Source organism: Crinia signifera, chromosome 2 (genome assembly GCF_055691185.1).
Source record: "Crinia signifera chromosome 2, ASM5569118v1, whole genome shotgun sequence".
Taxonomy (NCBI): domain Eukaryota; kingdom Metazoa; phylum Chordata; class Amphibia; order Anura; family Myobatrachidae; genus Crinia; species Crinia signifera.
In genome coordinates, this window is record NC_139218.1 from 354,817,241 (window position 1) to 354,843,335 (window position 26,095).

General features: G+C 47.0%; 1 protein-coding gene across 5 annotated transcripts in view; it reads left to right on the top strand.

Moving 5' to 3' along the window:
* The window catches only part of STARD13 (StAR related lipid transfer domain containing 13), a 290,895-nt gene extending 265,695 nt beyond the window's left edge, over nt 1-25,200 (top strand). For all 5 annotated transcript variants that reach the window (XM_083169803.1, XM_083169805.1, XM_083169807.1 and 2 more), the window contains 11 exons: nt 606-669; nt 7,441-8,798; nt 9,820-9,993; nt 10,106-10,265; nt 15,746-15,944; nt 19,302-19,509; nt 21,497-21,611; nt 22,458-22,679; nt 23,184-23,401; nt 24,055-24,231; nt 24,882-25,200. In XM_083169803.1, coding sequence (XP_083025929.1) covers nt 606-669; nt 7,441-8,798; nt 9,820-9,993; nt 10,106-10,265; nt 15,746-15,944; nt 19,302-19,509; nt 21,497-21,611; nt 22,458-22,679; nt 23,184-23,401; nt 24,055-24,231; nt 24,882-24,999 — 3,013 coding nt within the window. In that variant the 3' untranslated portion in view covers nt 25,000-25,200. The remainder of the gene's footprint in view (nt 1-605; nt 670-7,440; nt 8,799-9,819; nt 9,994-10,105; nt 10,266-15,745; nt 15,945-19,301; nt 19,510-21,496; nt 21,612-22,457; nt 22,680-23,183; nt 23,402-24,054; nt 24,232-24,881) is intronic.
* The last annotated feature ends 895 nt before the right edge of the window (nt 25,201-26,095 follow it).

Consider the following 26,095-nt stretch of genomic DNA (forward strand, 5'->3'; position numbering starts at 1 on the left):
ACCCACTGTAATGCTTTGCATGTAATTGCAATCTGGAGCGAAGCTGTGAATGAATGGGTTCAATAGCTGTAGATAACTACTATAGATATGCTAAGTTGCAAATAAAGACTGACAGGCTTAGTGGCACATAACTGATTTTCCAGAAAAGTGTGATCTAATTAGCCACTTACAGATGCGGTGGGCTGCAGGTTGGCTTTCTATTGTGTAAACACATGACCTCATAGTGGCACATGTGCTCAGGTGGGGGGGGGGGGGGGGGGGCATCAGTTGGACAGGTGAAAAGACATGCCCCTCCCACTTCCCTCAGTAACATAAGGCCAACAGGGAGTACACATTACAGTGACAAGGTTGGGGCAGCTCCAGCTGATGATAGCTACAAGATAAACATTTGCAAAGGATTTAAGGCTAAATGTCAGCGGTAGCTTTAGTGAAGTTCCCTAAGGAAACGTGGCTCCTGTTCAGTCTCTAAGCATTGTGTATTGTGCGTGGGAGGCTGCAGAGAAGATGGGAGGCCAGGATCGCGAAGTCTGGAGAAGCGGCAAACGCAAGAGATCCTTGTCTTCCATCAGCCAAGTAATAATCCATGGCTATGTCTTTGCTTCTAGACGGCTGAACACATTGAACAAGTGTGCATCCATGAAACTCGATGTCAGCCTCCAAAGGAAGAAGGTAAGAGCAGAGTCTGTTACGTGTTCATGGTTTTTGAATAGGGAAACTGTAGGTGGCTACTGAACCTAGTGTAAAAGTTACAGCTATTTGGAAGAATATATGAGCAATCGTCTATGAGATCTGACAAAGAATCACGTGGTATTTAGGGGGTGTAGGTCTAATATAGAAGTACAGTCTTATGGCTACATTGATGAATACACTTCAGAAACTCTATTCTGAGAGTCAATGACAGATTTTCCCCGTGTATATGCTCTGCAGGGATGGCGATGTGCGGTTCCTGCTAGATTACGGGGATTTTCCTATAAACAATAGCCAAAGCTCAGCACGATCACTCAGTATCGCGCCAACCACCGCGATGTGTGCTGAGCGATCGTGCTTAAGCCTGGCGCTCAGCACAAAGGATGGGTCGCCCTGTGTACGGGGCTTAAGACAGTCATAGTGGATACAAAATACAAATATATGATATCAAATCTATTCTGTTTTATAAAGCGCAGATAACATCAGTGAATTTATATCTAGAACAATAATACGTCTCTGCATCTCTGTAATGATTGTATATCAGTACGGGCAGATGTTATTTATTATAGATATTCTCAGTCCCATGATAGGCACATACAGCACAGCGTACAAGAATGTATTATTGGGTATGGGGTGCACTAGATCTTTGTCTGGGAGCCCAAGTCTGGATTGTCATATACTGTATGTGTCATAGATTGATTGCCAGGAAATTCTCACTAGGATGATGATTGTGTCTCCGGCAGAACATTGTTGTCTCTGTAGCTGTGTTTGTTGTGGTGGTTCTTTCATTTTGTTTATTAGGATTGTCAATGGATGAGATTGTTTCCTAATTAACGCCAGTGTTCTTAACTGAGGAATAAAAATCATTAACTATCATTACTAAAGCAAATGCCACAAGTGTAAATTACATTTTTATGTGTCCTTTCCTGTCTGTCAGACGCAGCATGTACTAGAGTAACATAATGTCAGTACATCACTCAGGGCCAGATGTACTAAGCTTGAAAAGTGATAAAATGGAGAATGTTAAACCACCAACCAATCAGCTCCTACCTGCCATGTCACAGGCTGGGTTTGAAAAATGACAGGTAGCAGCTGATTGGCTGGCTGTTTATCACTCTCCATTTTACCACTTTTCGAGGCTTAGTGCATGTCGCCCTTAGTTGCTTAAGCTGACCATTGGCCTACATTGTTTACAGGATCAAGGGGGGACATTTATTAAAATTGGTGCACATGTAACTGTGCAAAAGGTGCTATAAGTGACAGTGACCAGTCAGACTTAGTACATTTACTAAGATGGGAGTTCTATTGAAGATGAGATATTGCCCATAACAACCAATCAGATTCTACTTCTTACTTATTTTGCACCTTCTAGAAGTTAATATACAAAATCTGATTGGTTGCTGTGAGCAACATCCCATCTTCAATAAAACTCCCATCTTAGTAAACCTACCCCTAATAACTTAAGGGATAGGGGTCATTGGGTCAACCCATATTAGGTTGACTACAGAAGGTCGACATGGCTTAGGTTGACACATGAAATAGGTCAACATGGCAGCAGGTGGTATGCAGGCAGCAGGTGGTATGCAGTCAGCAGGTGGTATGCAGTCAGCAGGTGGTATGCAGGCAGCAGGTGGTATGCAGCAAGTGGTATGCAGTCAAGAGGTGGTATGCAGTCAGGGGGTGATATGCAGGCAGCAGGTGGTATGCAGCAAGTGGTATGCAGTCAGGAGGTGGTATGCAGGCAGCAGGTGGTATGCAGGCAGCAGGTGGTATGCAGTCAGGAGGTGGTATGCAGTCAGGAGGTGGTATGCAGTCAGGAGGTGGTATGCAGGCAGCAGGTGGTATGCAGGCAGCAGGTGGTATGCAGGCAGCAGGTGGTATGCAGTCAGGAGGTGGTATGCAGGCAGCAGGTGGTATGCAGTCAGGAGGTGGTATGCAGTCAGGAGGTGGTATGCAGTCAGGAGGTGGTATGCAGTCATAAGGTGGAATGCAGGCAGCAGGTATTATGCAGTCAGGAGGTGGTATGCAGTCAGGGGGTGATATGCAGGCAGCAGGTGGTATGCAGCAAGTGGTATGCAGTCAGGAGGTGGTATGCAGGCAGCAGGTGGTATGCAGGCAGCAGGTGATATGCAGTCAGGAGGTGGTATGCAGTCATAAGGTGGAATGCAGGCAGCAGGTATTATGCAGTCAGGAGGTGGTATGCAGTCAGGGGGTGATATGCAGGCAGCAGGTGGTATGCAGCAAGTGGTATGCAGTCAGGAGGTGGTATGCAGGCAGCAGGTGGTATGCAGGCAGCAGGTGGTATGCAGGTGGTATGCAGTCAGGAGGTGGTATGCAGTCAGGAGGTGGTATGCAGGCAGCAGGTGGTATGCAGTCAGGAGGTGGTATGCAGTCAGGAGGTGGTATGCAGTCAGGAGGTGGTATGCAGGCAGCAGGTGGTATGCAGGCAGCAGGTGGTATGCAGTCAGGAGGTGGTATGCAGGCAGCAGGTGGTATGCAGTCAGGAGGTGGTATGCAGTCAGGAGGTGGTATGCAGTCATAAGGTGGAATGCAGGCAGCAGGTATTATGCAGTCAGGAGGTGGTATGCAGTCAGGGGGTGATATGCAGGCAGCAGGTGGTATGCAGCAAGTGGTATGCAGTCAGGAGGTGGTATGCAGGCAGCAGGTGGTATGCAGGTGGTATGCAGTCAGGAGGTGGTATGCAGTCAGGAGGTGGTATGCAGTCAGGAGGTGGTATGCAGGCAGCAGGTGGTATGCAGGCAGCAGGTGGTATGCAGTCAGGAAGTGGTATGCAGGCAGTAGGTGGTATGCAGCAGGGCCGTTTCTAGACAATTTAGCTCCCAGGGCGAAGGAAAAAAAATGCGCCACCCCCCCAAATACATAGCAGGGAATAGAAGAAATTGTGCGCGAAATAGGGGGTGTGGCTTAAATTAAAAGGGGTGTGTGGTTTAATTTAAAAGGGGGTGTGGTTTAATATAAAGGCGTGGCCTAGCAGGAAAACAATTATACCCCTTTTACACCAAAAACCCTGGTCGGACCCTGGTCTTTGAACGCTGGAGTTTCCAGGGTCTGACCCTGCTTTATACCCCATTTACACAGCACTAAGACCTGGGTCGGACCTGGGTCTGCACCATTTACACTTAACCTGGGTCAGCCCTGCCTTTCCTTAAAAATGCTTGCTCGTTGCCAAGGGGGTATAAAATATAATATATATATATATATATATATATATATTACTACTACTTAAATAACAGGGGGTAGATGGGGGAAGCTGTCCCCGGGTGCTGGGAGGAGGGGGGCCCTGCGGCTGCTGAGGGGCTGGGGGGGTACCTGTCAGCCTGAGGTCGGAGGGGGGTGTCTGCAGCTGCTGAGGGGAGGTAGGGGTACCTGTCAGACTGAGGTCGATGTGCGCCGCCGCCGCTGTCCCCGGGTGCTCCCCCCGCAGCCGCAAAGTTCCTGCGGTGAATGGACAGTCAGTGCCGGGGGTCCCTCCAGCGCATGGGAACTAGTACTAGTTCCCATGCGCTGGAGGGACCGCCGACACTGACTGTCCATTTGCCGCAGGGACCGGCTGCCGGGGGAGTTACAACAGCAGCGGCGCACATTATCCCTCAGGCTGACCGGTACCCCCACCTCCCCTCAGCAGCTGCAGACACCCCCCTCCTCCCAGCACCCGGGGACAGCGGCGGCGCCGCACATCGACCTCAGGCTGACAGGTACCCCCCCCCTCCCCTCAGCGGGTGCAGGGACCCCCCCTCCCGCAGCAGCTGGGCACAGCTTCCCAGCGCTGCACGCTGTGGACCCGCTGCGGGTGCATGGACCCGCAGCGGGACCATTTACACCAGCATTTACACGGGTCCTATCCGGGTTCTACCCAGGTCAGGAACTGAGTAGAGGACCAGTGTAAATGGACACGGATATACCCTATTTACACCGCCGGTGATCCAGGGTCTGACCCGCCGCTGACCCGGATTTTTCGGCGGTGTAAAAGGGGTATTACCTTACATCACACTTTTGCGACCTGCATGACCAGACATTGGCAGGAGTTGTCATTGTCCTCCCGCACTTAAGTTGGCGGGCTGAAGGCCACACAGTGACATAAAAAATATAAAGGCCCACACAGTGACCTAGTACGCCTCACAGATCAAGGCCAAACAATGACAGGCTACTTAAATCATTATACACTATTTATCCATAATGCCAATTACACATGACGCCGCACACCGTGATGACAATTACACATTACGTCGCACACCGTGATGAGAAGTACACATTATGCCGCACACTGTGATGCCAATTACATATTACACCACACACCTTGATAAAAATTACACATTATGTCGCACACCATGATGCCCATTAGACCCCACACTGTGATGCCCATTACACCCCACACTGGGATGGCAATTACGCAATACTCCCCACACCGTAATGCCCATTACACATTATGCCCCACGAGCCGCTGCCGCACAACTGATGCTGTTTACTAATATGCCCCCACAGTGCCAGATTTGCCCCCACAGTGCCACACATATATGCCCCCACAGTGACAGCTATGCCCCCACAGTGCCACACATATGCCCCCACAGTGCCAAATATGCCCCCACAGGGCCAAATATGCCCCCACAGGTATGCCCTCACAGTGCCAAATATGCCCCCACAGTGCCACACATATATGCCCCCACAGTGCCACACATATATGCCCCCACAGTGCTGGATATGCCTCCTACAGCGCCACACATATATGCCCCCACAGTGACAGCTATTCCCCCAAAGGCCACACATATGCCCCCACAGCGCCACACATATATGCCCTCACAGTGACAGCTATGCCCCAGCAGTGCCAAATATGCCCCACAGTGCCACACATATATGCCCCCACAGTGCTGGATATGCCCCCCACAGCGCCACACATATATGCCCCCACAGTGACAGCTATTCCCACACAGTGACACACATATATGCCCCCAGTGACAGCTATGCCCCAACAGTGCCAAATATGCCCCACAGTGCCACAGATATATGCCCCCACAGTGCCAAATATGCCCCCACAGTGCCACAGATATATGCCCCCACAGTGCCACAGATATATGCCCCCACAGTGCCACAGATATATGCCCCCACTTTGCCACAGATATATGCCCCCACAGTGCCACAGATATATGCCCCCACAGTGCCAAATATGCCCCCCCACAGTGCCACAGATATATGCCCCCACAGTGCCACAGCTATATGCCCCCACAGATATATGCCCCCACAGTGCCAAATATGGCCCACAGTGCCGGAAGCAGCATACAGTGACTCACTGTCTCACTCTCTGCGTCTCCCCCTGCTGCCATCGCCTCTGCTGCTGCCTCTTCTTCATCTTCCTTGGGGAGGGGAGGGGAGCGCATTGCATGTCTCTCCTTCCCCTTCACTGAGCTGTCAGACATTCATACATCGCGGGCTGTCTCCTGATTGGCTGACAGCCCAGTGACATAGTGAGAGAGGGGAAGGAGAGACGCACGATGCGCTTCCCTCCCCTCACCTGGGAAATTAATCAGCGGCGCTGGCGGCGGACAGTGAGAGCGAGGCGAGCCGAGAGGGGGAGGAAGGGAGGCGGCGCTGGAGGGAGCTGCCGGGCGCCCCGGCTGTTTATTAGAGACGGACAAGCCGTGCGGCGCCCCGGGCTGCTGCACGGCTTGTCCGCCTCTAGAAACGGCCCTGGTATGCAGGCAGCAGGTGTATGCAGTCAGGAGGTGGTATGCAGGCAGGAGGTGGTACGCAGTCAGGACGTGGTATGCAGGCAGCAGGTGGTATGCAGGCAGCAGGTGGTATGCAGTCAGGAGGTGGTATGCAGGCAGCAGGTGGTATGCACCTCCTCCTGCATTTACATTGTTATGTATCACATATGCTAAGATGCTGCAACCTAAATGAGGGCCTTTAGAGTACTTAGGATTAGTATAGCACAGTGGTTCCCAAACTGTGTGCCGTGGCACCCTGGGGTGCCTCAGGGCACTTGTAGGAGTGCCCCGTGTTGGTGCTCTAGGACCAATTCAAATTATTTATAGTCAATATAATAAGCAAAACCAGTTCTGGTGGCTGCCGGTCACAATATATGTGGACAAACAAAAGCAAATCTTATCCATCACCACATACCTTAACCTAAAGATGACATATAAAAAATATTAGGGGCAAGTATGTCGCGATCATGCTCCCTGCCCTTGGGCCTTATTCTAGTTCACTCTTAAAGGCAAATTCCTTGTCCTTAGATGGACAAAACCATGTGCACTTCAGGTGGGGCAGATATAACATGTGCAGAGAGAGTTAGATTTGGGTGGGGTTTTTCTTCAAAGTGAGATCTATATTGCAGTGTAAAAATAAAGAAGTCACTATTTTCCCTGCACAGAAACAAAATAACTCACCCAAATCTAATTATATCTGCACCTGTTACATCTGACCCCCTGCAGTGCACATGGTTTTGTCCATATGAGAAGGAATTTGCATCTAAAAGTGAACTAGAATAAGGCCATCACTTTATCTTGGGTCTTCAAACTGTGGCCCTCCGGGTGTTGTAAAACTACATGTTCCAACATGCATTGGGACATGTAGTTTCACAACATCTGGAGGGCCACAGTTTGAAGACCCATGCTTTACATACTATAAAAACAAAGGACCACTAACTATGCTAAGCAACATATGAAAATACATATAAATATAACTGCATATCAAAATACTATAGAATATAGGGATAACCTCTGTCATATATTTTAGAGTGAAGATTCAGATGAAGAAGATCTTTGCGCGATTAGTGACAAATGGACATTCCAAAGACTCAGCCGCCGGTGGTCTCGGGTGGATGACATTGACACACTCTTCAGGAGATCGGAAAGACTTGGGTCATCCGGGGACATGAAAAACACAACAAGCAGTGAAAGTGTTTTGACAGATCTGAGCGAGCCGGAGATATGTTCTATCCACAGTGGAAGTAGTGGTGGCAGTGACTGCAGATGTTCCTATGTCGGAAACAGTGCTTCTAGGGAGACATTCGAGTGTAGCGACACAATGTGCGTGTCTGATTCCAACTCAATCAGCCTGTTACCGCCATATTGGCAAAAGGATATCCTAGATGGGAAACCAAATTCCAAGTCTGAGAAAACTACTCACACAAAAGCAAAAACACTCTTAAAATGCATGGGGACACTTAGAGGCAAAGGAGTACACGGTAAGTTGAAAGGCCTTCCGAAAAATGGAGGTTTAATAATTAGTGAACCTGTCCTAAAACTGGAGCCGGAATCCATGAAATCAATGAACTGTGTTCAAATTGGTAATGGACCAGTGAATGACTCCTCTATGAACTTTAAGGTAACTGGAAACTTGGATTCCAAATCGGAAATGAAGACTATACACGAGAGCATTTCAAGTCTAAAAGAGGAGGATGTTTCCGAATCAAGCAAGCGTGGGGGAATGTATCTAGAGGACATTGATCTGTTCACAGTGACTGGGATCCGGGCTAAGCCCAGCCAGTACCACAAAAATGAATTTCATTCACAAGAGGATCTGGTTGTACATATTCCAAAGGACCACAAACCTGGGACATTTCCAAAAGCATTATCTGTTGAAAGCCTCTCTCATGATAATTATGGAGCTGGAAATTGGCGTGGTGGAAGCATATCGTTTAACAGGCAAAAGGGCCTCTGCGCAAAAGAACCAAGACTTATGTCTTCAAGATGTCCAAGAGGCAGTAGGCTTAGTGTGTATGACAATGTTCCAGGCTCCCACTTGTATGCCAGCACTGGTGACCTCATGGACCTGGAGAGAGATGATCTCTTTCCTCATTTAGATGACGTATTGCAACATATCAATGGACTCCAGCAGTCTGTAGACCACTGGTCAAAGGATGTCATGCCTGAGCTGCAAGATGATGATTTATCGGTAGGGGAATCTGGAACATCAACTTTCCACTCACCCAATCCGATGACATTGGACTTTGAAGGGAATTCTATATCTGATGGGAGAACAACTCCAAGTGATGTAGAAAGGGATGCTGCATCCCTCAACGAATCAGATGCAACGGGCACAAGAGAGAGAAGAGACTCAGGAGTTGGAGCATCACTTACTAGGACAAACAGGTAAAAGATTACATTTTTTGTGCAGGTCCCATGTCAGAATTTGATACCTAGTAACATTTTGAATATTGAAAAGGTAAATGTATATCTTTCCATCTTACAAACCTCCTGGCAACTGTAATTTCAGGGAGCGTTATTTATTATTGGACATACCATCCCTGCTTCTGTGTGATGGGAGACTTTGGGAAGACTAAAATGCTTCTAAAGAGTTAGAGATTTGCAATTTAGAGTACATGACCTAGTAAGGTAGCTTCATAGCCAACTGGCCATCAGGAACTTCTAGCAAATGCCAGAAGGGTCGATGGTCTGACTCCCCCTGAATTCTAGGCCGAGCAAGGGCTCCGCCTCCTGCCGCTCTGCTCGCTGCCTAGCAACAGAGAGGCCAGACCCCTGTGGTTCACAGCACTCTGGTGACTCTCTGTACGTCCCGTAAACCACAGAACTTCCCCATGAGACATGGCCATGCCCCTTTTATATGCCTTCAACAGGGGCGGAAGCTACAATGCCAGGGCTCTTTTAGAGCCCCAGTCAGCCATGAGGTGTCCACTTTCTCCATCTCTGTGCGCTGTAACACAATCAGTGACTCCTGACACGACACCATCGGTGCTCCATCATCACTTGGACCATCCTAATGGCAGGTGCAGTTTCTATGTCTGATCATAGCCTCTGGGGAAGCTGTGCACCGGGGAACACAGCCGCTGTCACTGACACCTAGCACGACCCTTTTATGTTTAAATTACTGGTCACCTCCCAGTCACCACCCAGAAAAGCCCATCACTTTCTGATACCGTCTGTCCTGATTACAAGAACATCTTTGTGCGTACATTCTATGTAGCGCTTGCATCGGAGGAGTTTCAGCCTTTTGCCTCTGTCGCATATTAAGTATGCAATAAGGCCAGCGCACACATGGAAATTAAGTCATCGCTTATTTTATGTTCCCTCTTGTACAAGTATAGCTGCTTTGGGTATTTAATTTGATGGAAATATATTGACGATAACAATTGGCAATGTGTGTTCCCTAAAGACGCTTGCGGTGGCAGAGTTTCCAGATCTCTCACCAGCTGAGCCGATCCCTGGCATCACTTCAGATCAGCAACCAGTCCGCAGGCCAACTCAATCTGTTGCAGAAATTCTCGCTGCTCCGACTGACTGCCATCATGGAAAAGTACTCCCTGTCAAACAAACATGGCTGGACATGGTAGGTGCAATAAGCAAGCTGCGCATGTTAGTAGCTAGATTCATGTTCCTTAGCGCTGTATGTAAAATCGATTTTTCTTCCATTAAAGTATGTGGTTATTTTTAAATTTCAGGTCTGTACCAAAATTTATGAAAAGGATGAAGGGCCCCGATTACAAAGATAAAAATGTTTTTGGTGTTCCGTTGATGGTTCATGTGCAGAGAACGGGACAGCCATTACCCCAGAGCATTCAGCAATCATTACAATTCCTGCGCAACCACTGCCTCGATCAGGTAAGGACATGGTGCCATGCAGACTGCGTACTGAGAAGGGTGTGTGTGTTGTCTCTGTGAAACAGATCTCCCGGATGTGTTTTGGTCATTAGGGAGGCAAAGTCAGGGGAAAAATGTAAATGTTTGCCAAATATTTATCAGTCGTGATAAGTTCCAGAGAAATTCCTAAAGAAAATTTGGCTAAATCCTCGCAAGGCCACAAATTCGCACTTGACAGACTTTACTTAATCTTACTGTACCAGCAAAATGCTAAAGATGACCTCATTATACATATAAAAAAATAAGAATCAGAATCAAAAAGATGTGTAGCGGTGATAGTGACGTTGGTGATCACATGAGGTGCAAGCAGTACAAAATGAATCCCCAATGTTTCATCACTGCAGGTCAAAGGTAAGTTTGGGCAAGGTAAAAAAGAAAAAGAAGTGGCGCTGGTATTGATGAAATAATCGTACAAATATTTAATATCAATTAAAACAACATGACATAAATCAATTACATACAACAATAAGATAAAAGGTGAATCAATAACTGGAACGGAGGCTGAATGGAATGAACCCAATAAATGGTGAATAAAGGTAAGTATCTGGAATGATTTGGGTTGCCCTGTTGGCTAATAGTTACCACTGATGGTGATTATGATCCAGTCCCGAAAGCTGAATAGCAAAATGGTCCTCAAATGGATGCGACTGTGGGGCCACAGTTGGTCAGAAACCCAATTGGTGTAGTAGGGCTGGAAGCTGTTTTGGCCACAGTTGTCTCACGTCGCTAGAGGCTCCAATAATGGGGATGGCATAGAATGGCAGGTGTCCTCAGGGTTGGTGAATTTTAAGACCAACTGGTCAGTAATCTCAGTTCGTTGTGACCAACTTTGATTCCTGCTTATAAATGTATCCACGTGGTAACGACAATACTATAATAGGTTACAGCCTGGACCAGGACTAGCTGATCACTTTTGGACCTCATCACTCGGAATCCCCAGCGCTAAGAGATATCCGCTTCTTCACCACCCCGCATTTGCGGCGTATTATTGTTGTTACCACGTGGATACATTTCTAAGCAGGAATCAAGGTTGGTCACAACGAACTGAGATTACTGAGCAGTTGGTCTTAAAATTCACCAACCCTGAGGACACCTACCATTCTATGCCATCCCCATTATTGGAGCCTCTAGCGACGTGAGACAACTGTGGCCAAAACAGCTTCCAGCCCTACTACACCAATTGGGTTTCTGACCAACTGTGGCCCCACAGTCGCATCCATTCGAGGACCATTTTGCTATTCAGCTTTCGGGACTGGATCATAATCACCATCAGTGGTAACTATTAGCCAACAGGGCAACCCAAATCATTCCAGATACTAACCTTTATTCACCATTTATTGGGTTCATTCCATTCAGCCTCCGGTCCAGTTATTGATTCACCTTTTATCTTATTGTTGTATGTAATTGATTTATGTCATGTTGTTTTAATTGATATTAAATATTTGTACGATTATTTCATCAATACCAGCGCCACTTCTTTTTCTTTTTTACTCTGGTTTCTTTGGGGCTGACTACCCCTTCAACAAGTGGCAGCTCTTGGCACAGCACCCGTGGTAGCGCCTGTCCGTGCACTCTAGGGAGCACATTGCTATCCAAGTTTGGGCAAGGGCCTCATTCAGAGATGGACGCTATTGCACAGTTACTTTGTATGCATCGGCTTTGCGGTTAGATGCTAATGCCTCAGAGGGCGACTTGTGAAAACAGAAACCACCTGCCAGCTTCTCTGATCGGCTTGTGCATCTAAAGACGCAGCATTGGATCATTTGCGTGAACATTGGCTAGATAATTAGTTATCAGGTTACCCAAGATGGCCGCTGTGTTGCACGCTGCAGGCGCAAGTGAAGCTGCTTCCTGGATACAGCCACTGACCTAGGCCCACCGAGAAATGGGGCTGACACGACCAATTTTCTGTAAGGGTGGCTATCTCCTCCCCTCAACATGGCTGCAGCATACCAGTCACAGAAACAGATCTATCACCTAGCTTCACTCTTTTAATTTGAGGACTATGCAAAAAATGTATCTTATTTTACTATTACAACAATAGTGTTGTGTTATCTAAACTGCTTATATGACATGCCCGTTTTAACATACTCAGCTAGGGAAGTAATTAACGAAGGAATTATTTAATTGAAAAAATATGCACGTAGGACACATTTACCGTAAGCTATAACAACATATATATATATATATATATATATATATATATATAATTTTCATTAGTCAAGCTTACGTTAGATTCGCTTAATCTGAAATGTGATTGGTCGGTATGGGGGTCACATGTTACCAAACAGCCTCCAGTCTGCTACACAGAGAGATTACTGGATTACATTCTTTTTTACAGAATGGAATGTACAAATAAACCAGGATATATGTGGCAGTTATATACTGTATGAAAAAATGCTATGTGTTATTATTATCAGTAGGCCATAGCAAAAGCAAACACTGAAAATCAAGAGGATTTACTGTACAGTGGTTTCCCTTTGCTTACACAAAGCAGAAAATGGCTTTACTGCATGTTTAGTCAAACAACACTAAGAATACAGAGTTCTGTTTCCAAATGCTCAACAGTTACACTCATTGTTTACTACAGGAGACTATGGTGGCCGTTCATGGCGCTTGGCGCCATTGGATCATCCCAATGTCTGGCTGGGCACATTGTCCTTCAATATGGAAGCAAATCTCCGCTAGCTTTCCTATGCATCTCTATTGAGGAAAATAGTGAAGATGGATGTTCCGTGGGGAAGTGGGGGATGGAATTCCAGGTGCTGTGTGCACAGCTCCTCGGGAAAGGTTGCCAAATGCACTTTGCGCACATATATCATTAATACATAGCGGCCAATGGAATTCCAGTCCTCCTCAGCCCCCCTATATTTAATGTTGTATGGCTGGGTTTCTATGTATGAAGCCTCAGGGGAAAATAAATCAATAAATAAAGTGCTGTTACTGGTAGCAATGGGTTTTTGACTTTGCCCACAGTCACATTGCCCCAAATTATTGTTAATTTATTAACTTTGCAGCCATCGTATAGATACATAGGAAGGGATACCGTCACTAGGTCGACACCTAAAATAGGTCGACCTGGCTAAGGTCAACATACGCATTAGGTCGACAATGGGATGGTTGACAGACAATAAGTCAACATGAGTTATTCACCTGTTTTTTTAGCTGGCTTGTGCAATCCACTATTGCGTGGCAGGAGAATATATTATCGTGTCTAGCGCAGGGAGACATTGGGCCCGAAGCATGGCGAGCGGACACGGTACTGTTAGACAGTGTCCATGTCAACCATGTCAACATTCGGGAGCGAAAAATGTGCTTGCTGCGCTTGCCCTGCTTTGGGCACGGTGCCTCGCTGCCCTCGGCACATTATTCTATTCTCCCTCCACGCCCTAGTGGAAAGTAGAGTATGAAATACCGCCTGTTTTTGAATTTGACCTTTTGACTGTCGACCTAATGCTTGTGACAGCCTGTCGACCTATTCAGTGGGTCGACCTTTAGTGCTCCACCTAATGTATGTTGATCTTTATACTGTTGACCTAGCGACCATATCCCCTTAAAACCATGTTTTGTCCTTGTGAAAAGCACTGCTATAGACAGGCTGCCTGCTTCCGTGTTGCCATAACATAATGCAGCTTGTGTAGCTCTCAGGACAATTAGAACAAGGATCTCTTAGCTCACTGTCCTCCCACACAATATAATTTTAGATCTGAGGTCTTGGGAGAGAGCATTCAACTCCTCAGAGACCTATCATTGTGAGCGGCAAATAGCTGGACTGTAGCTGCTGTCTCTGTGAGGGCTTCCAGACACTGACGCATTCATATGCATTAAGCAGCGGACTCTTTTATCTCTGGAAAATCCAACTAATAAGTTCTGGAAACACAGAATGGCATAAATAGATAATAACAATATTGTTAACTTTAAAGACTTATGTAACCATGAGATTGCATGCCATTTCCTCATTTCATGTCCTTTACTTTGTTTTTGGCCTTTCTATGTGTTCATGGTATTACAAAGAGGTACATATCATACAAGTTCTATATAAGAAGCAGTTGTCGTGCTGTTTACTTTATTTTTTCCTCTGGAAAAAACACTAATAGAAGATATGACAGGTGGGACGGTCTGTTCTCAACTGCTCTATCCTTTTATATATGTCAGTGGTTCCCAACCATGGTCCTCGAGGCACACCAATAGTCCAGGTTTTTAGGATATCCATGATTAAGCACAGATGTTTAGTCAGAATAGCTGAGGTACTGAGGGCGGGTTGTATACATGAATACTGCCCGCCCGCCATGATGCCAGCGCATATGTACTAACATATGCGGCTGGCATCGCGGTGCGGTAACGGAGAGCCCCTGCGATACCTGTACTGTGGTGTGCGGGGGTCTCCGTCTCCTCCCTGCTGCCTGAACTGCCTTCACGCCGGGGACAGCTAAGCAGGCTGTCCTGGCGCCTCCTCCTCCCCCCTGCAGCCGGAAAGATGTCCGGCTGCATTGCTAGGGGGAGGAAGGGCTTACCTTCCAGGGTCCAGGAGGACCTGCAAAAAGGTAAGCCTGAGGGGGAAATGGGGGATCGGCGTGGCAGGGTTGCCGCAAGGTGGCGGGCGGCGAAAAGAAGCCCATAGGCTTCTATAGGATATCGCCACCCAAAGGCGAAATCAGTGCGGCCGGGAAATAGTACATAGGAAAATGCGGTAAAACTGGGGTTTACCGCATTTTCCCCTTAGTACATCCCGCCCTAACTGTAACTAAAACACAGGCGTGTTGAGAGAGGTGTGTCTCAGTCTACAACTATGACCTCAAATGCACAGAACATGACGCCTGCATCTCAGTTCCTGCAGCCATCCTGCCCCACCATTGGGTTACTCAGGGAGATGATTATGGAAGAGTCTGTGACTGTCGCTACATGTTTTTATAGAGTTTCTTGCTTCTGCAAAGCCAGCAGTGGCTGTCACCAATGGAAATTAATGCATACGCTAGTTGTGCTCAAGTATGGCAATCCTTAAAACCAAGACTGTGCTTCGGGCCGAGGTTGGGAAACACTGAGCTATGTAAACACCAAGAGTGACCCCAGCAGGCATCACAGGATATTACTACTCTCTCCCAACACTTTAGGGATAGTTTGTGTTTTGTTCCTGTTGGCATTTATTTGCTTTTAGCAGGAAATCGTTCTGCTTTTGTGCCAGATGCACTAAGCTTCAAAAGTGATTAAATGGAGAGTGATAAACAGCCAGCCAATCAGCTCCTGTCTGACATTTTTCAAACACAGTCTGTGACATGGCAGGTAGGCGCTGATTGGTTGGTTGTTTATCACTCTCCATTTTATCACTTTTGAAGATTAGTGCATCTGGCCCTTTATGTCTCTACTCCAATTTATGGAGAATAAATGATCCCCACTGGAAAGCTCTGCGAGGTGCTCATGGATGCTGTTTATTCTTACCACAGGTCGGCCTGTTCAGAAAGTCTGGTGTAAAGTCTCGAATCCAGGCCCTGCGCCAGATGAATGAGAACTGTCCGGAGAATGTAAACTACGAGAACCAGTGTGCGTACGATGTGGCGGACATGACCAAGCAGTTTTTCCGAGACCTTCCAGAGCCCCTGCTCACTAGTAAGCTAGGAGAGACCTTCCTGCACATTTATCAGTGTAAGTGCACCCTCACACTCAGTGTCTTACATAACACAACCATAAATCACTGGTAGCCAAATACACTGTGATGCCAACCTAACAGTCTAGACTACACTTTGTAGACAACCGGTGTCTCTCTAGATATTTATGAAACTACAAGTCCCAGCATGCCGTGCCACAGATTTAGCACTCCCTAATAGCAAAACTGTGGCAAGGCATGATGGGACTTGTAGTTTCACAACAGCTGGAGAGCCACAGGTTGCCTGCACTTGGCCTAGGTCAGGCAAGTCCATACTGTGGCCCTCCAGCTGTTGTGAAACTACACATCCCAGCATGCCTTGCCATAGTTTTAGCATTCCCTAATATCAAAACTGTGGCAAAGCAGGATGAGACTGCAGGGGCGGAGATAGCGTAAGGCAGCCCCCGCTGCTGCTTGGGGGAGTGGGGGCTGCGAGGGCGCTGGTTGCCGGACAAGTGAGTGTGATAGACAGAGAGTCTGTCACACTACACTCAGTGGGAGCGGGTGCCGGACAAGCGAGTGTCCGGCACACACTACACAGTATGCGGATGTGTGTTGTGCCGCTGCCGCCCACCGCCGCCTGCCGCCTGCCGCTGCCCGTGCGCTCGCTGGTCACAGACGAGTCAGCACGGGCGCGACCATGACAGTGGATCTGTCATAAAAAAAAAAAAATTATTATTTGAAGGGCGGGTGGGTTGCCCAATGGGAGGGAGGGAGTGCAGGATAAATATCCAATGGGTGGGCGGGCGGGCGGGTGGCCGGGGGCGCGGCCTTGTGGTGTCAATCAGACTGAGGCAGGGGAAGCAACAGTGTCTGCTGGTCCCTGCCTCAGCTTCAGCTGCTCCTATGCGTGTGACTGTGACGTCACACGCTGGAGCCTGGAGAGGCCAGAGGAGCCGAGAAGCCAGCTGCCAGCAGGAGAGAGAAAGTGTCCTAGTCATCCCACCCAGTCACAAACTTGTTAATAGCAGAGGTGTGTTTTTTTTTTACACCAGTATTAATCACCTATACAATATATATATATACTGTATAGGTGGGGTCAGGCGGCATGGAACATGTTCCCTTCCGGGGGCTGGCGGCTGGCGAATCTACCGCCAGCCCCTGCAAGAATTACGGGCACTCCATCTGTATGTATATATATACAGATGGAGTGCCCATCATTCTTACAGGGGCTGGCGGTAGATTTGGTAGCCGCCAGCCCCCGCTAGCCGCCGGAAGGGAACGTGCGCGCACCAGATGCGCATGCGTCCCCTTACTACGGTGCTCCATGTCGCCTGATCCCACCTTTCCGCTCCCCCCCCCCCCTAAACCTGCCCGGTTCAAGTCCCCTGCCACCAGGAAAAGGGACGCGCGTACGTGTGGGACACTCGCACGTCCCAGTCTGATGGAGCGCCGCCTCGCTAGCGGGGGTGTTCTGGCGAGTCCCAGCGCTGGCTGAGAGGCGCTCCATCTTTGTACATTGTGAACAGGCAGCGCTACTAGTGTCGGCAACTGGTGTGGACATATGTACAGGCAGCGCTACTAGTGTCGGCAACTGGTGTGGGCATATGTATAATCAGTACTACTAGTGTCGGCAACTGATGTGGACATATGTACAGGCAGCGCTACTAGTGTCGGCAACTGGTGTGGGCATATGTATAATCAGCGCTACTAGTGTCAGCAACTGGTGTGGACAAATGTACAGGCAGCACTACTACTGTCTGCAACTTGTGTGGGCATATGTACAGGCGGCGCTACTAGTGTCGGCAACTGGTGTGGACATTATGTATAAGTTGTGATACTACTACTGTCGGCAACTGGTGTGGTTGTTATGTACAGTATAAGTTGTGCAGCTGTCGGTAACTGTGCGTAATGGGCATTACAATGTTATTAGTATTTTTATATGGCCACGCCCCTTCCCCATGAAGCATCGCACCTACATTTTGCCATGCGCCTTCGGCGCGCTCTCTCCTTTTTTAAGTGTGATGGTGGGGCACTCGCCAATTCCCTTTCTGGCACAGGGTACCAAATGGCTAGTTACGCCACTGGTTCTGTTGTGCTACTGAGTGTGGTGTAATTTGGAATGGGATTACTATTGTGTATGGTCCTTGTGAGATGACATGTCTCTCTTTCGGAGTGCACTGTATTTTTTACATGGGGGGGGGGCGCCGCAAAATTTTATGGCAGGGGGGAGCAAAATTTATAGTTACGCCACTGTGGGACTTGTTGTTTCACAACTGCTGGAGGACCATAGTTTGGACATGCCTGGCTTAGACAGTAATATATAAGCAATGCACAGATTGTTAGTAGTCCATGTGTATAGTTAGTTTTGTAGAACTATTCTCCCACTGTCTGGGAAATTGTGTGTGTAATATACTGTAGAGGCAAACATGGATGATTTCAGCATTAAGTATAATGTGTGTTTTTTTATTTTATTTATTGCTTATATGCAGATTAGTGGAAACAGAGCAGACTTGTTTGCATTAGTGAGCCCTATACACAGTTCATTGATGTCCTACACAATGTAAATTTCCTATATCCTTACAGTGTGTACTGAATGCACTATTCAGTACACACTGTCTGTGCTAATGGTGCTGTTGTGTGGAATACACATGCTTTGTGCTGTGTGCCTGTGGCCACACCCGGGAGCACTGTCAGCACAGCAGGCAATGGCACTGTCTGACACTTGGTGACAGGAAACGGCAGCCATATTGTAAATGTGCCACATAACCCACAAAATCAATAGAAACAAAATGTGTAATGCGTGGGCACATTGTCAAACAAAATACAGGAATCTGGATGGTTGCTATTAGTAACATCACCTCTTTTATTTTTAGAAGCGTGAGTAAGCTTACTCAGAATGGCCACCTCCTGCCCACTGGCTAGGCCAGTAAACCAGCATCAGAAGACACAAATACTGCCCCCAGATGGCTGCAGCATGTGAATCATTTTGCGACACTGCGAGCAGTCTTGCCGAAGTAGGCTTGCACAGAAGCAGTGCGGCATCTGTGCATGCGCGGATCTCAGAATCAGGATCTCTGAATCAGGCCACATAGATCAGAGGCAGCCATTTGCAAGAGCTTTCCACCTATCATTCCTCTAGCATTTGGTTGCTACAGAATTGGCCACACAATGCTTGCATCCACTGTGTGTCAGTGACTGCACCAGGCATCCCGTGTTCCTTCATTGTTATCAATATACTTGTTTCCACTACTCTACAGTGTTATATATTGCAGTTTTATATGTCATAAGACTGACTTTTATTTTTATTTATATTTTCTACTTTTTCCCGCCTAATTATAAAATAAGATTGGCAAGGTATTTATATATTTTGGCAAACTGCACCTGTAATCATCTTGTAATGTCATGTTCCTCAGATGTCCCCAAGGACCAGAGGCTGCAGGCAGTGCAGTCGGCCATCATGCTGATGTCGGATGAGAACCGGGAAGTGCTGCAGACTCTCCTCTGCTTCCTCAGTGATGTGACCTCAGTAGAAGAGAATCAGATGACACCGATGAACCTGGCTGTGTGTTTGGCGCCATCCCTCTTCCATCTTAATTTGTTAAAGAAAGACAACTCGCCAAGGTTATTATTTACGACTGAATCCTCACCGACATAATCATAGACATGCATTTCCCTCAAAATATGTGTAAAATGTCTTTATGAAACCTATAAATGTCAGACTACTGTGAATTAATGCATAGAGCCTCCTGTAAATGGTAAAACCCCAAGGCTGTGGAGATGACGTGTTATTGCTGAAAGCGGTGGCAGGCTGTGAGCACAGATATTATATATATAGACTCTTAGGGGCAGATTTATTAAGTTTGGAGAATAGATAAACTGGAGATAAAGCGGAGAAAAGGTAAAAGGAGATAAAGCACCAGCCAATCAGCTGTGTTTGAAAAAGACAGTTGGGAGGTGATTGGCTGGTGCTTTATCTCCTTTTACCTTTTCTCCGCTTTATCTCCAGTTTATCTCTTCTCCAAGCTTAATAAATCTGCTCCTGAGTCACATTTTATGTGTTCTTTTTAACTGAAATGGTACAGTAGTGTTGAAGCTGTCTTTGTGCCTGTAAATCCAATGTCAGACCAATGCCATGTTTTTGAGATGGGTTTATTTGGTTATATAGTAATAGGGAGAGCTGCCGGATCTCCAGTACCGCATATACCTGATATAGGTGCCAAACGTAGGGCATGTGTCCCGGTACCCGGGGCACCAGTGGAAAGCCCCGCTGAGCCACAGTGGGTGTGTGGGAACACGGAATATATTAGGGGCTTATTTATGACTGAATCCTGACCGACACTTCCCGGTTCTCATCATTCCATTTAAGATGGGAAGTTGCTATAGGAAACCAATCTGATTCTATCGATTATCTTCTAGAACAGTGTGATTCAACCACTGTGCCGTGGCAGTCACCACAAGTTCAAGTGTTATTTACTGGTCTCTTCTTTTCATGTAAAATGCCAATGTAGTTTATTTTTGTTACCTGTGGGGACCAGTGTGATTGTTATTTTTATATGGGGGCCATTAGGTTTGGTTATTTTCCTGTGGGGGCCAATATGTTTTGCCCTGTGGGGATCTCATGGTGTGCCTTGGCAATTTGAAAATCTTATTTAGTGGGCCACAAGGTAAAAAGGTTGAAAATCACTAATCTAGAAGGTGCTAAATAAATAAGTAGATTCTGATTGGTCCACTCTTCAATAGAACTCTCATCATAGTAAATAAACCTAAGATGGTGCAATTTACTAGTGCTGAAAGTTTTAGTAAAACCGTATTGTCAGTGGATTTGAGGTATCCTAGTTAATAAGATCATTACATTTCCTTGCTAGCTACAGCCCTCGTAGACAGTGTTAGCTGGTCCCACACTAACCCCATGGGGAGAGCCTCCCTACTGATCCTCCCCCCACAGGCTCAGTGCTCCTCTCATCACCAGTGACACTGCACACACGCAGACTTGTGGCCATACATGAGCAGGGCTCTATGAAGATTTCAGTGAGCCCAATTGTCAATAAGATATGCTGGTGATGTTGTTAAGTCTAATGTGTAAATACTTCCAGCACCACAAATGTGTCACACACACACACACACACACACACACACACTGTAGTATGACCAGTTCACTATATGCCACAGTGCCCCATAGATGGTGATGTGTGTGGGTGTATCCACTCCCATCCACGCTGTTGTATATTGGGCTCGATGCATGGGAAATGATAGAACCCACAGGACAGATATCTCTTTACTGCCAACCTCTTTGCCAGGGCAGGCTCCTGTCATAGCCGCTGTTCCAGCAAGGGTGGCCCTACTGTCACCAATGGTCAATATAAACCTTAGTAAACTTAAATTGAATATTTGTGTTGAGAACCATTATTCCTCTGGCATAAGTTAGGTCAATATTTGTTAACATTTATTGAATGAAAATAATAAATTGCTAGGATTACGTTTTGGTTCTGGGTGCACCCGCTGTGTATAGGAGTATTGCTTGTACGTTATAGTATTTCCAGGAGGATTTCTTGTATGTAACAGTGCAGATCTTTTTCACTTATCTTTTTATGTATTTATTGAACTTTAGGGCCATACAGAAGAAGTATGCCACAGGGAAACCTGATCAGAAGGACCTAAATGAGAACCTGGCAGCTACACAGGGCCTCACACACATGATTATAGAGTGCAACAAACTGTTTGAGGTGAGTGTGAAATCCCATACATACAGGACAGTGTGGCCGTCAGTTATGTGCTATATAAACAGGTCTTATACAGTAACAGCAGGGACGTTTCTGGTGTTTGTATTTGTCTGATGTGTTTATTAACGGACATGTGTTTAATATAATATTGGTGTATGAGAATATTGTACAGATACAGCGTATGACGGGGGGAGGGGTCTGGACCACCTTGACATTTCTGGGCCCTTCCCTCCCATCTCCTGGAGATACCATTATTCTCGCTCTCTCTCCCTATATACCTGTCCTGAGAAGAGGTCTACTCAAGATTGTTTAGTGGTGTGTTACCCTGTCACTGTACAGTGGCCTGGGTCAGGATTGCCTTCCTGACCCTTTCCTTCAGGGAGAAAATGCTCTGCTCCTGGACTTCCCTGGTAATGTATGATTGCCATCACCTGTGGTGAGGTAGGTAATTGATAAGAAAGGTGTTTCACCACAGGTGATGGCAATCATACATTACCATGGAAGTCCTGGAACAGAGCATTTTCTCCACGAAGGAGAGGTCAGGTAGGCAACTATGGCCTGGTGGTGTAACCTAGTTACCAGGCACATGTTCCTTAAATCGTCCCGATTGACGGTCACTCCAGTGTGTACCCGGCCTAAGGTATGATGTCATTGTGGGGAGTAACCGGGTGGGACTAAGAGTAGGCGAGGAGGTAGCAGCGTCTTCTCACAGCCCTCACAGGAGGATAACTTGTAGCTACGCCTGGATAACAGAGACGTTGTTCTGTGCTAGACATACAGGCAGCTGAACTTATGCTCCCCTCAGTGTTTACATGTATGTTGTGATAGTTTATTTGGTTCTGGTTTTAGGTTCCACATGAGATCATAGCCCAGTCCCGGAATTCCTACGTGGAGGCTGACATCCATCTTCCCACGGTGGAGGAGCTGAGGAAGCAGATGGAGGAGGAGGCAGGGAGTGTCTGCACATACTTTGACAATGTCGTACAGGGTCTGCAGAAAGAAGCCAGGGATAAATTCAAAGGATGGGTCTCGCTGTCCAGCCCAGAGAGCACGGAGCTTGCTTACAGAAAGGTAATGGATTATGTGTTCACTTCCCCGCCATGTGTCAGCATAAGTAATGTTATCCATATCCATGTTACCATGGTAACTGCACATTCTGCTCACCGGTTGGTCACTGCATTGGGACTATGGGGGAAATACATCATCTGTTCTAAAGAGATCAACTGGAAAAGCTGCTTATAGCAACCAATCAGCTTCTAGAAAACATTTACTTACTGTATTCTATAAAATAATAGCAGCTGATTGGTCTCCACTTGTCTTCTTCAGGGGGTTTGCTACATATCCCTCTATGCGTAGGGGTTTCAGGCAAAAGGGGCGGTGTCTGTACAATGTTGGGTGGGCACACACATCACAATAGGTTTGGGTACCACCGCCCCCAAACTCCTTCACTCTCTTAAAGGGCCCCATTCTGTACACCCCACAGTGACAGGCCACCCAGCAGTGGGGCCTCCCAAGTGTCCCTAAATAGGTAAGGTTTGCAGCATATGAACATTCTTATTCTTTTATTCTTACTAGGTGGGAGATGGAAATCCGCTGCGGCTCTGGAAGGCATCAGTGGAGGTAGAGGCCCCCCCGTCAGTGGTGCTGAATCGCATATTGAGAGAGCGCCACCAATGGGATGACGATTTCCTGCAGGCCAAAGTGGTAGAAAGTATTGACACCCAAACGGAGGTGTATCAGTATGTTGTTAGCAGCATGGCCCCACACCCTGCTAAGGACTTTGTAGTGTTACGGTATGCTGAGTTACATTATACTTCAATACTATATCGTATAGGTGTAACTTATTTATTTCAGCTATGCCTATAAGCATTTTATTTTTTACACAAATAAATGTACATTTTCTTGACCCCACTAGTGAAATTGGAATTTACAGCTCACTCCAATATATAGAAACACACGTGGCCAGTGTAGCTGGTTATTGTTGCACACCTAAGGCATTTGGCGTTCCATTCTCAGGGGCAGATTTATTAAGCTTGGAGAAGAGATTAACTGGAGATAAAGCGGAGAAAAGGTAAAAGGAGATAAAGCACCAGCCAATCAACTCCCAACTGTCTTTTTCAAACACAGCTGATTGGCTGGTGCTTTATCTCCTTTTACCTTTTCTCCGCTTTATCTCCAGTTTATCTCTTCTCCAAGCTTAATAAATGTGCCCCAATGCCACACAGCGGTAGCAATAATGTGCGGATAAGAGACCTCATACCTGTGTATCTTTCCTTGCTGCTGTTCTGACCCCAACATGGGCAATGCTGGCAGCTTATGGGATCGGCTACATGCAGGGACATATCACCAGGATATATTTATTCCATTCAGCTTTTGGAATGTGTTTGTTTTTGTTTACCAAGATGTCGGCAAAATGGTTTGAGCTAATATACTAATTTACCTACAGGACGTGGAGGACGGACTTACCGAAGGGGATGTGCAGTTTGGTGGCGACCTCTGTGGAACATGAGGAAGCCCCCCTGATAGGGGGGGTGAGGGCGGCTGTGCTGGACACCCGATATCTCATAGAGCCCTGCGGATCGGGAAAATCCAGGCTCACCCACATCTGCAGAATTGATCTTAAGTAAGTTGCCCTGAAATATGTGACTATATATTCCAGGAAGCTACAGATGGAGCACCTCTCAGCCAGCACCGGGGCTCGCCAGAATGCTGGCAAGATGGCGCTCCATCTGACTGGGACGCACGAGTGTCCCACATGCACGCGCATCCCAGTTTCCAGGCGGTGGGGGACACGAACCCTGCCCGTCTCCGCCTCAGGGAGACAGGCAGGGTTAGGGGGAGTGCGGGGAGGTGAGGGTGCTCAGTGGGGACAGGCAGCGAGGTGGCGGGGAGCTCCGTTTGAATGGGACGTGCGCGTGTCCCCTTACGGGGGCTGGCGGTTGGCTATCCGACCGCCAGACCCCCACTAGATGGCCTGCGCTCCATCTGTATGTTGTCACCAAGTATATTCATCCCTAGCAGTTAGGAAGGATTCAGCTGCAAGTAGCATCCAGAACAGTATACTGCCTTCTGTGTAATGTCCCCCCCCCCCCCCATCCCCCAAGCAGTGACCCAGCCCATATAAGCGCTGCTCTGTTCTGTATTACATCACCCAATAGCAAATCCTGTGTGAGCGCCAGTGTGAAGTGCTTTTATAAAGGCCACAATCCTCAGTGAATATTCGTATATATGAACATGAGAGTCTGACTTGGTTCTCCTTGTGTTTTTTCCTAGAGGCCATTGCCTGGACTGGTATAACAAATGCTTTGGGCACCTCTGTGCGGCGGAGGTTTTACAGATCCGGAATTCCTTCCAGCCACTCACTACAGAAGGACCAGAAACTAAAATCTGAAGAATGTACAGGACAAGGACTATATTATAGACAGTCACAGACTATCCCTGCTGGAGGCAGTGCTGCGCATGCCAGGGCTCCAGGATGTTCCTCAGAGAGCTCCTGGGAGTGATCACACTCATTTTTTTTATTTAATTGTAAAAAGACAATGTAAATATGTAATTAAGCATATGTAAATTAAGTATATGAGTTAATGCTTTCTGTGGAAGCTTTTTATTTCATATCTCATACATTTTTATTTCACCACGCTGACACTGGTTATACACATGTGTAAATGCTTTTAGAACCGACCACAAGTATTATTAGAACCGACCACAAGTATTATATCTTGACAATGTAAATTGTGATTTACTATATGCAGCAATAATATGGACGCAACACATTAGATGTCCTCATCTGTAATGCACTGCACTCTACGGACCTTATAGAAAGGTACTTTGTATATAAGAGAATAAAGATGTGTCTTCATGTATGAAAGCGTCCTGCGATGTTACAGTTATACTTGCTACTGTTGTTATGGTTCAGATCACAGTAAATATCCCTCTGTGATATCACTAGTTCCTATGTACACGTGGTCGGTGTTCTAGAATTCCTTTGCTGTAATTATGTCTTTTTTTGTTGTTGTATTACACACCCTGGAAACGAAACATAAATTGTTATGCGGGTTTAAGGATAGCTAATGGGGGAATTTTAACCCAGATTCTTTTTACCAGAACCATTTAGTTTTAACCTAGATAAGTGGGATCCAACACACACACACACACACACATGCTTACCTACATGCTCATTGCCAGGGGTTCCATGCTCATTGCCATGTGGGATTACATGCTCATTGCCAAGGGGGAATACATACTCGCACTAACCTGGGGACAGCTGCTGCCGGGCAGAAGTGACAGCCGGGCAGAGAGTGGGGGGCTGCCCGGCTGTATGCAGAGCACTGCAGGTCCCGGCTATTTGAAATAATACTCCTTTCACACCAGAAAATGCAGGGATTTACCCTGGAATATGGTCCCAGGATCATGCAGGGACATTCCCGGGTTGGCCCCTTGTACACCAGCCTAGCCCCTGCATTTTATGGTGTGAGGGGGAACCGGCT